General features: G+C 26.3%; 1 protein-coding gene across 1 annotated transcript in view; it reads right to left on the bottom strand.

The window, feature by feature from the left end:
• Positions 1-12,713, bottom strand: part of LOC107452480 (lachesin) — a 174,054-nt gene extending 161,341 nt beyond the window's left edge. Inside the window, exon 1 of the mRNA XM_016068967.4 lies at positions 12,345-12,713. Within this exon, the coding sequence (XP_015924453.2) occupies positions 12,345-12,414 (70 nt within the window). The 5' untranslated portion in view covers positions 12,415-12,713. The remainder of the gene's footprint in view (positions 1-12,344) is intronic.
• Between the last annotated feature and the right edge of the window lie 1,649 nt (positions 12,714-14,362).

Below are 14,362 nucleotides of genomic sequence, written 5' to 3'. Positions count from 1 at the left end.
GGTTAAAGCGTGGAAAAATTATAAAATATATATATATATATATATATATAAGAAGTTGGATAAAAAAAATTGAAGTCCACTGATTTTTTTTTCTTTAGAATTTCGCAAAAGTTATTTTGCAAGATGATATGCATCATCCAGAAATCTTTACTCTTTTGCATTTCTGAAATGTTAAAAATGGCATAAAAAATTAGATTAAAATTTTTTTTATAACTAGTTTAATTCATTAATTTTTCTGAAAGCGTGTATAAATTATATTATCTTATTGGAAAAATAAAAGTATTCCTAGAACATAAATATTGTTTTTTTTTTATTTTCCTTCGTTTTGATACTCCTTTAAAAATAAAGGTATGACAAATAAAAGAAAATTTTATAATATTTTATGACTTCCGAATGTTTCATAACGTCTCTGTATAGCGTCTATATTTTATATTTTCTACATTGCAAAAAAATTATTCACTTGCATTTCGATTAAAAGTCCAAGAATTATTTTGAAAAAAAAATTTCAAAAGAGAGATAAGATCTGATTAAGGCCTTTAATTAATAATAATTTATTAATAGATTATTAATAACAAAATTTTAAATATTTCATTCTCAATTTTATGCAAACTTTATTTAAAATATAATATTTTCCTGTGCAAAAGTTATTTAACGCTTTTCAAAAAGCATATTTCTTTTGACACGCAAACTTTAGAATAATGATTCTTTTTCGTGATATTTTTTATTAAATCTTTCAAAATCCAAAACATTAAAGAACGTGCTCAGAGAAAATTTAAAAACAAACTACTGAAAATGGCATTTTAATTGCATTCTGATTGTATTTTTAGTAACAAGTAATAAGTTAAAGAGCTTTCGACATTATTTATCAAGAACGGTTTGTTATATATAGAAAAAAATATATATTTTAATGTGGTCCACACAGGTGGTTTAAATAAATACATTGCTTTTTGAGTAAAAAAAAATACTTAAGTCACAGGATGAAAAATGCTGACAGATATTAAACGAAATCATAATGGCTTGATAAAAAAAGAAATTGGACGATCAAAATAATAAAAAAGTACTTATCTTTATGTTTAAATTAGATTTATTTACGCTTTTTTCATACATCATATTATATTTTAACTTAATTTTATATTAATTTCACTTCTTATTCATTTATTTCATATTCATTCCATCTCAAACTAATTTCCTTTCATATGTACTTAATGTCATATTTATATCATTTCCTTTTCAGATTAATTTCGTTACATTTCGTTTTATTAATTTTTTTTCTTTTTCAGTGGGATAATTGAAGTTAGTCTTCGATGACAATACTTCAATTCAAGTTATAAAAGAACCGAAGAATAAAATAATATGACAAAAATAATTTCCTTTCAGATAGTTGAATTCTGCTTCAGAAATTAAGGTTTATTTCTCACTAAACTTTAAAATTAGTTTTCGGGTTCGTCAACAGATGACACTGCTGACTGATGGCTGATCTCATATCTCATCACGACATTAATGACTTAAATTAAAATGACTTTATGACATTAAAATGTCTTTTATGACTTTAATTAAAATATATATTTTATAAAAATATATTGATCAATTGATATTGAAATACAATTACAGTGTTAACAAAATACATTTTATTTAGCATTCACTAAATTCTTCGTCTTAAGTTTAAGGAGGTACTGATGAATTTGATTTATCAAAACGGATAAAAAGATAAATTGTCAGAATTCCAAGTAAATTTGTTTTATCTAATCTTAGAAGTATTTATAAAACAAGCTTCTTATCTCTACAACATTCTTGAAATTCTCAACTTCATTATCCGAACTGAATAAGGCAGAGAAACAGTATGGAAGTTATTGAAAATAGAGATCAGAACAACTTTTCTTAATAAAAAATACTCACTGTTCGATTTTTGATAAAATAGCATAATTTATTAAACTTAATAAATCGTAGTGACAGTTCTCATATAAAATTTAAAGCTATCGATTTATTTATTTTATTAGAAAAATAAATTAATTAATTTATAAATTCGAAAACAAATCAATAGATAAATTAAAAAAATAATGTCTTATTAGTTTTTATTATAGGCATCAGTTTGTTTCTTTTTTATTATTATTTGAAAAATTATTAAATGTAAGGCATACTTAAAAATAAGCAAATAAGTGTAGTGACCAATATAGAATCAATACATTTAAAAAAAGTTTTAAAAAATCTGTAGATTTTAGCTCTTAGTTATCATATCAAAATTATAGTTATCAATTAAATTATTTATTTTATCCATCTAAATATCTCTTAAAATTGGTTAAAAAAAAAGTATTTTTGTGATACTTTTTTTATTAATCATCATATTATCAATGAAATATTTAAACTATTTTAGTGCTAAAATGTTGCAATAAAAAAATTTGGTTTTCTAATTAAACAAACTCTTAAACAAAATTGAAAAAATGTAATACACATTTTAATAATTGTAACAAAGTTTACGAAACAATAAATGTTTTGAGAAATATTCTTATTAATATCAAATAACTTTTTTTTTATTAATTCTATTTGTATACGGTTTCGTTTGTGATACCGACTTTCCTTTCCATTGCAAATAATCTCATGCAATGCTGAACATAAAACAAAACATTAACATTTATGAGTTATGCAATATTAATGTACAAAGCGTTTCAGACAGTCACAAAATTGTTGTTTCATTTAACAGTTGCCAATTATTAATTTCACAGCAGCTCCTGCCAATTTCCTTTAAATAACTTTTCATTATGAAAATATTCGTATTTCAAACGCACTTTAGTCACTTTACTGTGACACATGGATCGAACAATCGTGATGTCATCTATTTATTAGATATAAAACTCTTAGATCAGAAGGAAAATCTTTAAATTGGTAAATATACAAAAATACCAATGTTAAATATCGAATTCTAGCATATATTACATTAATGAGGTGTGCGAAATTCGAGAATCAAATTCTTTACAGTTGTATTTAACTTCACTGTGCAGTTTGGAACAAGGTAAAGAATTTTTTAAAATCCTTTAAAAGGCTTAATTTAAAATTATATTTTATTTATTTTCTAATGGCAGTTACACGTATTACATCTGAAACTAAATTAAGATATTCCAAATAAAACCTCCCAATTTGTTTTATATATTAACGAAATTATTATTTTTTGTAATATAATGCCGCAGAAACATTTTTAAATGCATTAACGTCACAATATGCGACTATACAAATAAGCAACTTTCTGAAAAATAAATGAGATTTTGAGTTGTTTCAATTATTGCTAAACTAATATTTGTAAAAAATAAATGCGAATAAAATATATTAATAGTTAGGAGGCATTAGCATTGTTATAAAATTCTTAGTTATGCGTATGGTTTTTAATTAAACATATAAAAAAATTAGAAATCGAGCATAAAAGACTTTAAGTGTAAGTAAAAATTACTCCCCACATGTAAATAAAAAATACGTAAATTAGTTTGAAATTCTACCAAATCTTCTGCGTACTTAGTAAAAAAGGAATTAGAAATAATTAATGAAACATTCTCTTTTAACCAAAGTTACAAGTTGCTTATTCAGAATTAGAAAATCGATTTACCATAAAAAAAATAATGGAAGCAAGTAGAACTAAAAATAAGATGGAAATAAATAATAAATAAAACAAGAAGGAAACATTTACCACGAAACGTAATTTTTATTTTTTATTCAACTTAATTTCATTAGTTTTCCTCTTTTAAGGACTAAATACTTTATTTGGTATAAAACTTTTGAACTGGAAAATTTATATTCTAATTTATGAATTCAAATGAGTCTGGGGTTAGTGCAAAAGAAAGAGCCAATCGAAAGATAAAATAAGTATTATAAATATAACTAGTACGTAGTATAAATAGCATATAAGTATAAATTCATGCATATCAAAAATGGAACTAAAAAAGGAATTTAAATATTAGCTATTGAAACACGGGCAATTGACTAGAATGTGAGGAATCGTAAACGGAAATTGCACATATTAGAAAGTAAGTCATCAAAACTGCAAATAAAGATAAGTCCATCAAGTAAGCCTCATTCGTAGTTGGGTCAGCTTAACAACATAGGTCAAGGATTCAACGTGGTTTTAACAGTTTGCAATTTTTTTAAAACTTTATAGGAGGCCAGTGTTGCTGCCATTAAGACGAAAGCAAATGCAAAATGTATTTTTTATGTCTTAGAAAGTTGCAGCTCTAGGCTAAAGGAGTAAATAAGGGGGTCAGGAAAAACCAAGACGTTTTCTGAAATACCTTGACATGGAACCCTGCAAACCTCTAAAACCATTTTTGTGAAACTATATCAATAAATGTTAAATAAAACAATAAATTTAGCGAGTTTCCTTTTCTATATGTTATATTTGTGGTAAGACACTATATCTGACAGAATTATTGAAACAATTTCGACAGTACTTTTTATAAAGAAAATTATTCCTTAATAGTACTAGTGCTTTTCACTCACTTTCACTGTTTTTTCATGTTTAATACCAATTTGCTACCATTTTGTAGATACTGTCATATTTTGATGTTACTTCCATTAAAACATAAAAACTTGCAAATGTAATTTTATGTCTTGTTGCTCTTATGCTGGGCTTATGAAGTAAAGGCAGCTTAGGTAACAGATCCAACTAAATTTTCCTGAAATTAAATGAAATAACCAGATGATTGGGAACCCAACTGAACGTCAAAACCTTTCTTGGGAAGCTGATTCAATATATGCGGAATAAAACTTTGAAATGGATGAATTCTGTTTCCAATATGTTCCATATTTTGCAAAACACTCAAATTGACAGAATTGCAGCTTACTCACTTATTTTTATACAGAAAAAGAGATTGATACTTTTGAAATAATTCTGCAATTGACTCGTGTTTTGCATAATTTAACACAACGATTAAAATTGAATAATAAATATTGCTTCTCTTATCTAAATATCAATGCGAGTTACATACGCAGTCGCAATGATAAAAATTGCAGTTTCTGTACATAAAACCATTAAAACTGTCTAACTATTAGACCGACTTAGATAACTTTTAAGCGTATCAGATTATAAAATCTATATCAGAAACTTTGCTTCATTTGTCTGAAAAGCATTGTGTAATGTTCACTCTGAATTCTTCTTCTTCCAGAAACCTTCTGGCTAATTCGCAAAATTATTTCCACCTGGAATGAGGAGGGTGCCGACCGGCCTGTGTAGGGCGCAGGGAACTTTCCTTGCATCAGAAAGGTCCTGGGTTCGAATCCCAGGCAAGGCATGGCTGTTTCTTCCTCTATCTGTGTTCTATATCCTTTCTCCTTTGTGTGTGAATGTGACCCGCCTTATAAACGGGTTGTGGTTGTGTGAATGGCGTAGCAGAAGTCGAAGTCCTGGCCATAGATGACGCCACTGAACAGGAACAATCGCACCCCCACTGCCTGAAAAAACAGGCATACGACAAAAAAATGAGGAGGGTGGTTTACAGGATTTTTTGGATTTCTAAGTGTTAGCGACTTTTGAGCCATATTTAAATTACTAATACCAGCGGGGATAATATCTATTTTAAGCCTTTTTTTATTTAACTCGGACCAGAACGGCAATATTTAGACTCGGGCATTAGATATCGAATCAAACGCGTGTTAATGAAATTATAATTGGACAATTGTGAGATACCTTTAAGGAAACCGATTAATGTAATAATAAAAGGAAGTTTTCTTTTATTTTGTTACAAATCCTTTATATCATTAATACCAAGACAGCTGTTAAATATTAAAAATGGATTATTTATTAATAAAATGTAGATTAAAAATGCATTTACTCATTTTCGTGTTTTTGTTTGTTCAGACCCAATTTTGATTTAGTTTAATATGTTTTGTATTAGAAACTTGTAAGCATATCTTAAGCTGAACATATTTTCAAATAATGGAAAATTTAATGACTATCAAAAGCAGCTTAAGTTATTTAATAATTCTGCAAATTATTTTATAGATAATTTGCAGATTTCATTATCAGATTAGTTCATAATTGTAACCCTTTCTATTTCTTAATTTGATTGCAGAAACATATTCCATGTTCATCCCTCAAATTATTTGTTAATATTTAGTATTCGCTTCTTCCAAAATGAGGGAAGTAATAAATTAATTCTTCATTGCTAATTATTAAATTTTCTTTTCTCCTTCAATTACCATGAAACAACCAATACTTTATTTTTATTCTTTTACATTCTCCAAGAGTTTCAGATGCTTCCTATTTTGATCCTGCCTTAAATTTGTACTAGCAAAATGACTATATTATTTATTTCAGTAGCTAACAAGCAACGTAAATATGGTTTTCAGTTTAAAGTTATAAATTTTTATAAAATTTGAAACTTTTGATTATTTTTCTTATTTTTATATTACAATAATTTCCCGCTGGTCAATATTGTTTTTTTCCTATTACTTTTGAAGTTAGAACAAATTTTTAACACTTTCGACAAAATGCCTTCCCTTTAATAAAGTTTCAGTTAAATATAAGGAATCAAATTGTTGTAATTAAGAAGCTGTTTGACATATTTGGACCAAATGTTGTAGTTTGAAATTTAAAATGCTTAAATAATATAAATATGTATATTCTTTAAAACTATTTTTTATATTAAATAAATTAATTAAAATCATAAAATAATTGATCGAAAATCTTTTGCATAAGACCAAATTTTATATTGGAGTCGATAAGTTTCCTGATTTTCTTAAATAGTTCCTGAGATATAGTGCTATACCCAAAAATTAAAAAATAATAGTAAGGACTCCAACATTTCGCCTGCTTTCTTGTCTTAGCTATCAAGGCCATATATTTTAGCTTACGGCTAATCCTTTTGTTTTGATGATCAAGGCAGTTTGTATCCCTTATTCATGAAAATTTATGATTCGTGAACGTTTTTTGAGAGAATATGTGTTCTTCTTCAAGAATTCATAGCATAAAATATAGTAAACAAATTATTTAGATTTTCAAAGGTTAAAAAATCTAACTATTCAGATTGGCGCCTAGCTCTTGAAAATCCATCCTTGGGTTAAAAATTATTCAAGGTGTTCACATTTAATAATTTCACTGTAAAAAGTGCAAAATAAAAAATGGACCACCTTGAATAACATTTGATCTAATGATCGGATCTTCACCTTCTAAAACTCAATCTAAATAGCTCGAGAGGGGGACTTCAAATAAACTAAATAATGAGTTCAGCAATAGCATGTACCTTAAAATATGAAATCAGACACAAAAACGTACTTTCTCAGAATAAACGTACCTTTATTTCGTCAGAATCGGATTGTTTGAGCCCAATATATAAGGGGTAGTAGCAATGTGGGAAATATAGTTCCAATAATTTGGTTAAGAAAGTGTTCCAAAGTTTAATAAAATTACTTTTTGCACTTATTACATTTTCTTATTACATAATTAGTTTTTGACCCATTTACTTTTAGTGTATTTCACTATGACTCGAAAACTTTTAAAGAGAATTAAAAAAATTCTGTATATAATTACATAACTCGTTTGTCCAAAGGTAATGCAGACAAAAAATAACTTTTCGTAAATCTTTATTATAGTTTTATTTTTTTAAATAATGTTTACAATTTCTTTTATAACGCACAATTTCTACAATATCTTTCAATTATACAATTTCTTTCATCATTTCGAAGAATATATTTTCTTGTGGCAAAATAAAAAAATATCGAAATCGGTTGAATAGTTTCTGAGGAATCAACTTTTAAATATCTGTTGATGCTTTTTAGAATTATATTTCTCTAGAACTTTTCAACCAATTTTGTACAAATTTCATATTTTGCCATGCAAATTTATCTTACTTAAAATGATGCAAAAAATTATTTACCTTATAATTCAAATTTTTTTCGACCATTCTTAAATAAAATAATAACAAATAATAAATATTTAGTAAAAGTTATTTTTTGCGTGGAATTATCTTAAAATATACGAACTTTTTTTTGGTACAATTTTTTTTTTCAATTCCCTTTAAAAAAAATTTAAGATATAGCGAATACGCAAAAAGTAAAATTATCATTAAAGGCAATGTGGCCTTAATGATGTCTATCTTCTGACCAAACTATTAGGACCATATTTCCCATGTTGGGGCTACTCGTTTTTTTTTTTTTTTTTTTTTTTTTATTTTGTGGTCAGAAATCCGAATATGCCGAAAAAATATCATGTTTAATCAGAGAAATTACGTTTTTCTGTCTGATTTCGTAGTTAGAAATATCGTCTGTCCTTATTAATTAGCATATTTTAGGCCAACTCCTCGTACCATTAAGATTGAGCCCCAGAACGTTACAAAACAGAAAAGTAAATTTAACCGAATAAATAGTTTTTAAGCCATGTGCTATGCTCTCATGAAAAAATTACTAAATTTTACCACATTTACCAAATTACAACATATATTATAAAACCATACTTTATTGTTAATTTTCCCAAAATCATTACCAAAGAGCTTCGGTAAAAACTACTGATCTTATTGATGTTCCTATAGAGCCCGAAATATGGTAAATTTTACCATAATTAGTATTTTCGTCCATACTTTTTTTTTTCTCGGGATAGAATTGGTAAAAATAATTATTTCTGTAAATGTTTCTTTATGCTTTTTACTTAAGTGAGGACTCTTATAGACATTTTTTCATGGATAGTCCCCTACTGTAATTGTAAAAAATATAGAAATTAATAATTAGAAAAACATTTGAATATGTTTATTTATAGTCTCGGTAACACGTGCTAATTGAGAACAAAAACAATATGTGTTAATTTTCTAGACTATTTATATTTCGGTTTTTACCAGGTAAAAAGAGGATTTAGAATAAAAACAATTACAAATTAAAAAAAATAATTTTTTTTAAATGTTTCACCAACAGTTTTAGCAGGATCTATAACAAATGATTAAGGACAGACTTTCACCTTTTTTTTTCAAATTTAATTTTAAACGATTTCTTTTCCATTAGGACGCATCCTTACAATTAGTTATATAACTAAAATAAACACTTTAACCTTCAAAACTAGATATTGTCATAAAAAAGCAACTTTTTACATATAAGTAGGAAATATTGAAATAAAACTTTTAAATAAATGGTAAATTAATTTATGTCTAGACGCAATTAAAATTATTATCATTATTTGCATATGTTTTAAACAAAATTAACAGCAACTTTGACAGTATTTTATTACATTTTTCCATTTCTTTCTTCGAACTTTAATTACTCTCGTACCTTTTATATCAATTTCAGTAATTTAATAACACTCTTAAAAATTAATTGAGTATAATAAAGAATTGAAAATAAATATGTAATTCAAACAAATTTCTTATTTAATTTACCGAATCGCTTTAATTTGCCTATATGAAATTTGATTTTCATGTCCTTCACATCATCGTGCTAGTATTTAATAAATAAAAAAATAATCCTCTTAGAAGAGAATAAGCTTTCTAGCTTATTCTTCTATTGAAATAAATTAAAAAAAGACCTTTGAGAAGCTTTTTACAACATCAAAAAGCATAAAAATCATTTAATTATAAAAATTGCTAATATGTTAGTATAATTACATGCTTATTAAAAAAATATCTGCTAGACACAAATCTCTTAAAAGATTTCTGGTCTCACTTTCTTTGAACTTCAAAGGCTAGCTTTATTTAATGTCTTTTAACTTTAAAATAGAAAGACAAAAAATGTCATTATTCTTTTAAAAGTTTTTACTTGATTCATTTAATCAAAGCTGTTTTTGATAATGCAATGCATTGTCATAATTTAGCTGTAAAAAATTAGTACAAGATCTACGGCAAACTGCTAATTGCTTTTAAGAAAATGCTTTTCTTTAAATTTATTCAAATAATCAATATTATTTAAGATTTTCTTAAACTAAACTGAAAAAAAAACATATGATGAAAATTACTGGTATATGGTAAAATTTACCGTAATCCCTAAATATATCCCTAAAAAACTCAGTAATTTTCACTGAAGAAGTGTGGGAATGATTTAAGTAAAATTAACAATAAAATATGGTTATATAATATGTGTAAAGATTTTTTAAATGTTGAAAAAATTCGTAATTTTAAAATTACACCTAAGAGCATGGCATAAAATCATTCATTAGGCTCAAGCTTTTATTTTTTTTTATATTTTTCACTGAATTAATAATACTACGAACAATTTTCTAAAATCAGCATTTTTTTTTTAAATAATTACCATATGAAAGAATAATTTACCAAATGAAAGGTTTAAATACCGCATATTTTATTTTTATTCCCCAGATTTTTTTTCAATAAGAAATATTATTATTGTATAGTACTGTGGTTTTTCCAAGTGATAATACGGTGATTTAATGGATTGTAATTGTGATTTTACCATTTTAATTTTTTCTCCGCAAGTTAGTAAGATATGTTCAGGAGCTCATAATAATTATTTTTAAAACGCAAGTTTTTTGTGATGTATTCCTTTGACAATAACATTGTAAGATTAATTTAATTAATTTGATTTACATTTATTACTTTCTATCTAAATTTATTAAAAAAACTTTAACATTTATAATTTAAATTCAAAAAATACTATTATTAGATTAAGTATGTTTCATATTGATTAAATTTCCTAACGGTAAAAACTGTTACTGTTAATTTCATAAAGAAGGAGGAAAACTTCATTAATAAGAGATAAAATTATGTTGATAAGATCATATTTAAATGCTCTATCATTTTTCAGATACTATTGTATTTTTTTTTAAATTTAAGAAAATACAATAGCACTCGGCTAGCCTTCTAGAAAAGTGAAGACCATTACATAGTTACATTAGTTTAAAAAATCAAATTTATACTTAAAATTATTTTTGTTTGTATTATCAATTATTGCAAAAATTATAATTTATAAATAAAATACTTTTATGTTCACTTAATTGATGCATTAACTTTGTTTTCCTTTTATTCGGAAATATATTTTTAAATGTTGACGAAAACTATTAATTTGCCAAATTTGGCAAAAAGATGCAATATTGAATTTCGCAATTAAAAACTTACATAGCCACAAATGTTTTCAACAATTTTTATGCATCTTATTTTACTGAAAAAATAATTTAAAATATTTTCTTTACGTTTCAAAATTAACTTTATATTTCTTTTCTTCAGAAAATTTAGAATTTATCCTATTTCTTATTGATTTTAAAAAAGAAGTATAATCATAAGACATAATCATAAATTATAGTAAGATAAAACAACATTATTTAATAATAAATATTATCTAGTTAAAGTAGTGAAATATTATATATATATAGGCATTAGAGTATACCTTAAATAAAGTGGAATAAATTTAATTAAACAATTTAATTCTGTGTATAAATATCAAAAGATTAAATAAAAACTATTACTGGAAAATAAAATAAAAGAGTTCATTTTTTTAAACTTATATCTATTAAATTATTTTATTTAACATCATTTAAAACAAAAATTTTTCACTACATAAATTAAGTTTGATGGCTTTAATTTTATCTTCTTCGGCAAATTAAATCAAGTTTCTTTAGGTGGTGTGACACAGAAAGTCAAAAAAAATAAATTAGATTCCTAATGTATATTTAAATTAATTAGCAGTGATGGTAAAATGCTCTTATGAATGCTCTATTGTTAAATGCTTTTTGCGAAATGCTCTAAAGTAAAGTTTTTTTGTGAAATTGTTACATGTCAGAACACATTTAATACAATGTCGACGTAAAATGCAGAAAACTTAACACAAATTTTTCGTAGAATATTAGATTATACTGGAAAACGAACCTTTTGAGAAAAAAAATTTATAAAAAAATAATTTATGTTTTTTTTATGACGGGAAATAACGAAAAAATAAAACAGTAAAAAAATTATTACAAATGCAAATTTGATGTTTGAAAAAAAAATTAATTAAATCTATCGAAAACTAAACTAAAATAAAATAAATTAATATTATAAAATATTTCGCTCATTTTTTGGAGTTTGGAAAATAAGGAAAAATTACAGTATTAAAAAACTTACAGCACAATGAATGTAAAATTCGGTTGCGTACGAAACCTTTCCACATTATTTTGAAAACTTTCATGAAATAAAAATGAAGGAAACATTTTACTTCAAAATAAAAATATTTGCATAACTTTGTAAAAAAAAGAAGAAAAAAAAAACATTTTCGTAAAAATTATTCGTATAAACTTTCTGGCACTATTTTTAATTTCATAATGATTAAATAATATCCGTGGTTATGTACAACTATGTACAATTATGTACAACTTTAATGTTTTTTTTAATGCTGTAATAGGGAACACATTCAAGGTAAAATTTTTTTCGTTAATTTAATGTATCTGTATAAGTCTATTTTACCTGACACTAGGCTTGTCACCCAAACTGCTAACACAAGTACAAGTATATGGAATGTCCACAATGATGACATGATGATTCGAATTTCCCGCAACTACTAGTTTTAGTCCCGTTATATTTGTTTTTAAACACAATTAAAAGATGTAAATTGTCAATAAATGCCACATTTTGTCACTTAAACGATAAAACGTCCGTACGCCGTAAATTTTGCAACTTGTTTCAAAACGCTCTTGCGCGCCAAGTTGCGCCGGAAAAAGGGGGAACTTTCCAAAACTCAATGCATTGACGGTAGCAGTCATAAAGCAACTAAACATTTTCCGGAAAACACTCATCGTTCCGATCCCCAGTGCACTTTTACCGGCTGTCCACAACGCCCCCGGGCGGGCGCTTCTCAATCTAAGAATCACTCATGAATGAAATAGGAAAGCGGATGCGTTTACTTTCTATTCCTTCTCTAACTGCGGTCTTTGATGGAAATTAAAATGACTTAAAGCAACTGATTTAAATTAACAGTGTTATTTTTCGATTCAGATAAGGGGAATTGGAGGCAGAAAATAAAGTTAATAGCGATATTATATCAGAGTTTAAAATGAGCTATTTGGAGAAGCATTGCAAAACGCAATTTTCTTAATAATCTTTTCTAAATGTAGATTAAGTATTATAAAGCGAAGTTATTTGCATAATGATTAAAAATAACGCTAACTGCTGGTGTAACAGCTATAGCGCTCTTTTATCTAATATGCACGATGCGTTTTTCTTGAAACTTAAAATGCGAATTAATAACATAATGAAAGCAAAACAGATTGAGCAAAATCAGCGGATTAATTTCGTTAAAAGTTTCCCTAGTTTATATTAATGTAGCATTACTCAGAAATAGATTGATGAAATAATGCTTTAATTATAAATCACGAATTGAAGCAAATATTGTATCTAAAATAATTTAAAAATAAATAAAGTACTTTACTTCAGATATTACGAAATACGAATGTTATCGAGTTCACAAGAATGTTATCAAATTATTTTAAATTGAATGTCTGTATTAGTGTTACTATTTCCAAAAATAGAATATCGGGGGTCAAACAAAAGGTTTTAGATCAGATCAAAATATCAGTTATATACAATAAATTTATCTGCGTGAAATTGATGAAGAGCACAAAGAGCGAAAAAATACACAGAAAAGTAAATAAAATCAGATGATATTTTCGATACAGTAAACCAATTCAGATAGAATTATCATATTATCAACTTCAGATTTAGATTAAATAAGATATTAATTTGATTAACAATAAAAAAGTTACAAACACTTTTAAAACGTTAATGGCTTTTACTGAAATAAAGGTATTAGGAATAGTTTCATCCAACTGATTCTGAGTGCAGAAAGAATAATTATAAATAGGTGGTATAGTATCATTTAAAGCGTGGGTAAGAAATTACTGAAGTCTTAAAACGAATGGGATAAAATTAAGTCAATTAATTAATAGCATTGATGAAACTGGTATTTTTAGTAATCCTTTCTTTGCGAGCGACGTATTTAGCCGGCATCAATGCAATACTCTGTACGCATGAGCATCGTATTACACCGACCACAGCAAGGTACCGATTTATAATCAATCCAATCTGCTTTAAATTACCATTGGCCACTGGGATAGAGCTCACGTTTCCCATTGATGTGCCCCAGGTTCGAAACCCAGCCATAGCTTGTCGATATGAATTCTGTACCCAGAACACACACCGACCACAGTGCTGGCATTAATTATCCCGAGTGGTAGACAGATCATGGGCTAGAGTTCGTTTGCTGTCAAACTAACCATTTTCGTGGTGAAGAGGATTTCGTGGCTGTTCTCTCTATGTAACGCAAATATGGGTTAGTTCCATCAAAAAGTCTTCTAAGCAGGCTAATTTCGCTTTATCCAGGAGTTCCCTTGTCTCTGGGTTGGGTTCAAATTTACAAGGCTACGGAGGTGATTATAGATAGTGGTAAACACATAATTGGGACGGCTGTTATAAAATTTTAAACAAAC

This window comes from Parasteatoda tepidariorum, chromosome 3, assembly GCF_043381705.1.
Source record: "Parasteatoda tepidariorum isolate YZ-2023 chromosome 3, CAS_Ptep_4.0, whole genome shotgun sequence".
NCBI lineage: Eukaryota > Metazoa > Arthropoda > Arachnida > Araneae > Theridiidae > Parasteatoda > Parasteatoda tepidariorum.
This window is presented reverse-complemented; position numbering and strand designations above follow the sequence as displayed.